The sequence below is a fragment of the Propithecus coquereli genome, unplaced genomic scaffold, assembly GCF_000956105.1.
Source record: "Propithecus coquereli isolate 6110/MARCELLA unplaced genomic scaffold, Pcoq_1.0 Scaffold122, whole genome shotgun sequence".
NCBI classification, from domain to species: Eukaryota; Metazoa; Chordata; class Mammalia; order Primates; family Indriidae; genus Propithecus; species Propithecus coquereli.
The window spans coordinates 4354839-4357201 of record NW_012136303.1 but is presented as its reverse complement, the minus strand read 5'-3'; the positions used below and the strand labels follow the sequence as shown (position 1 = coordinate 4357201).

At 35.8% G+C, this 2363-nt stretch overlaps 1 protein-coding gene across 1 annotated transcript in view; it reads left to right on the top strand.

Moving 5' to 3' along the window:
* The window catches only part of TPX2 (TPX2, microtubule-associated), a 55960-nt gene that overhangs the window by 17527 nt on the left and 36070 nt on the right, over positions 1-2363 (top strand). The window contains 1 exon segment of the mRNA XM_012637737.1: positions 2187-2211. Within this exon segment, the coding sequence (XP_012493191.1) occupies positions 2187-2211 (25 nt within the window).

The window sequence follows — 2363 nt, the reverse complement described above, 5'->3', positions numbered from 1 at the left end:
GCTCTTGCTCAGGCTGGTCTCGAACTCCTGAGCTCAAACAGGCCACCCACCTCGGCCTCCCAGAGTGCTAGGATTACAGGTGTGAGCCACTGTGACCGGCCTCAAATATTTTTTAGTATTTTAATTCATCTATTGGCTTTTGAGCTATATTTCTTTGCTATTTTTTCTTTTAAATGATTATTCTAGGATTATAATACACATATTTTAACTTTTCATAGTTCGTTTAAAGTTAATATTGAATCAAGTACTTTGGGTAGAGTATAGGAACCTTACAAGAATATATATAGTCCCTCTCCTCCCCATCCTTTGTGCTGCTTTATATAGTCATATGTGTTTTAAAGAAATTAAGAGAAGCAATAATATATATATTTACCTGCTTATTATTTCTGGTGCTCATCCTTCCTTCCTGTAAATCCAAGTTAGCATCTGTTGTCCTTTTTCTTCAGCCTCAAAAATTTCATTAGCATGTTTTGTAGTGTAGGTTGCTGATGCATAATAGATTCTCTCAGTTTCTGCTTATGAAAATGTGTCTTTATTTCACCTTTAGTTTATTTTTTATCTAGGTGAAATTCACATAACATAAAATTAACCATAGTAAAATGAGCAATTTAGAGGCATCTAGCGCATTTACAGTATTGTGCAATCACCATGTCTATCTAGTTCCAAAACATTTTCATCACCCCAGAGGAAAACCTCACATGCATTAAGCAGTCACTCACCATTTCCCCCTCTTACCCAGCCCCTGGCAACCATCAATTTGCTTTCTGTTTTTATGGATTTACCTATTGTAGATGTTTCATATAAATAGAATGGTATAATATGCGATCTTTTATGTCTGGCTTCTTTTACTTAGCATAATGTGTTTTTGAGGTTCATTGATGTTGTAGCATGTATCAGTACTTCCTTTTTATGGCTGAATAATAATCCATTGTGTATATATGACATATTTTGTTTATTCATTCATTCACCTTCAGTTTTATTGGTTGACATTTGTTTTTTCTGGCATTTTTGACAATGTCATTGCAATGTCTTATGGCTTCCATTGGTTCTATAGAGAAGTCAGACTTTTTTTTTTTTTTTTTGAGACAAAGTCTCACTCTGTCACCCATGCTAGAGTGCAGTGGTGTGTCAGCCTAGCTCACAGCAACCTCAAACTCCTGGGCTCAAGCAATTCTCTTGCCTCAGCCTCCGGAGTAGCTGGGACTACAGGTGTGTGTACCACCACACCCAGCTAATTTTTTCTATTTTTAGTAGAGACAGGGTCTCACTCTTGCTCAGGCTGGTCTCAAACTCCTGAGCTCCTGCCTCACCCTCCCAGAGTGCTAGGATTACTGATGTGAGCCACTGCACCCGGCGGAGAAGTTAGACTTTGATCTTATCTTTGTTTCTTTGTATGTGATGTACCATTTTTTTTTCTCATTGCTTTCAAGATTTTCATCTTTGACTTTCAGCAGTTTGACTATGATGTGCCAAAGTATGGTTTTTGGTTTTCCTTACATATATCTTGCTTTTCTTGGCTTCTTTGTAAGTTAATGTTTTTCACCAAATTTGGGATATTTTTTGTCCATTCATCAAATTTTTTTTGTCCCCTTTTCCACCTCCTCTCCATTTAGGCCTCCAATTACTTGTATGTGGGATTGCTTGATATTGTCCCACAGGACTTTTAAGTCTTTGCTCATTTTTCTTCAGTTTTTTTACTTCTCTTTTTGGATTGGGTAATTTCTATTGATTATCTTCAAATCCATTGTTTCTTTCTCTTGCTATTTCTAGTCTGTTGTTGAGTGCACCTAGTTTATTTTTCATATCCATTATTGTAGTTTTTAGCTCCTGAACTTCTATTTGGTTATTTTTTTATGGTTTCCGTTTCTCTTTTGAAAATCCCTAGCTGGTTGGTTACTCATTGAGATGATGTTTTCTTTTAATTCTTTGAACATATTTGTAATGATATCACTGAAATCTTTGGCACAACTAACATTTAGGCCCACTTAATGTCAATTTCCGCTAACATGTATCATAGTTCCTTTTTTTTTTCTCTGCATGTCTTTAAAGTTTTGTTTGAAAACGGGACTTGATTATTACACTGTAGCCACCCTGGATTCAGTTATATTCTTCTGAAGAAGATGATGATTGTTTTGGCTAGTAGGTATTTAGCTTGGTTAGAACAAATAGAAACTCCCATCCCTTAGTTGTCCAGCAGCTGATTTCTGCTCAGTTTTTTTTCTTTCTTTCTTTCTGGTTTTTTGGTTTTTTTTTTAAGCTTCTAGCTACTGCTTTTTTAGTTGGCTCCCTGGAATCTCTCCTGTGTCTGCATAGGTTAATGTTTAGCCAAAACTTTAAGTAGAGTTTATATTCAAGGTTTGTTT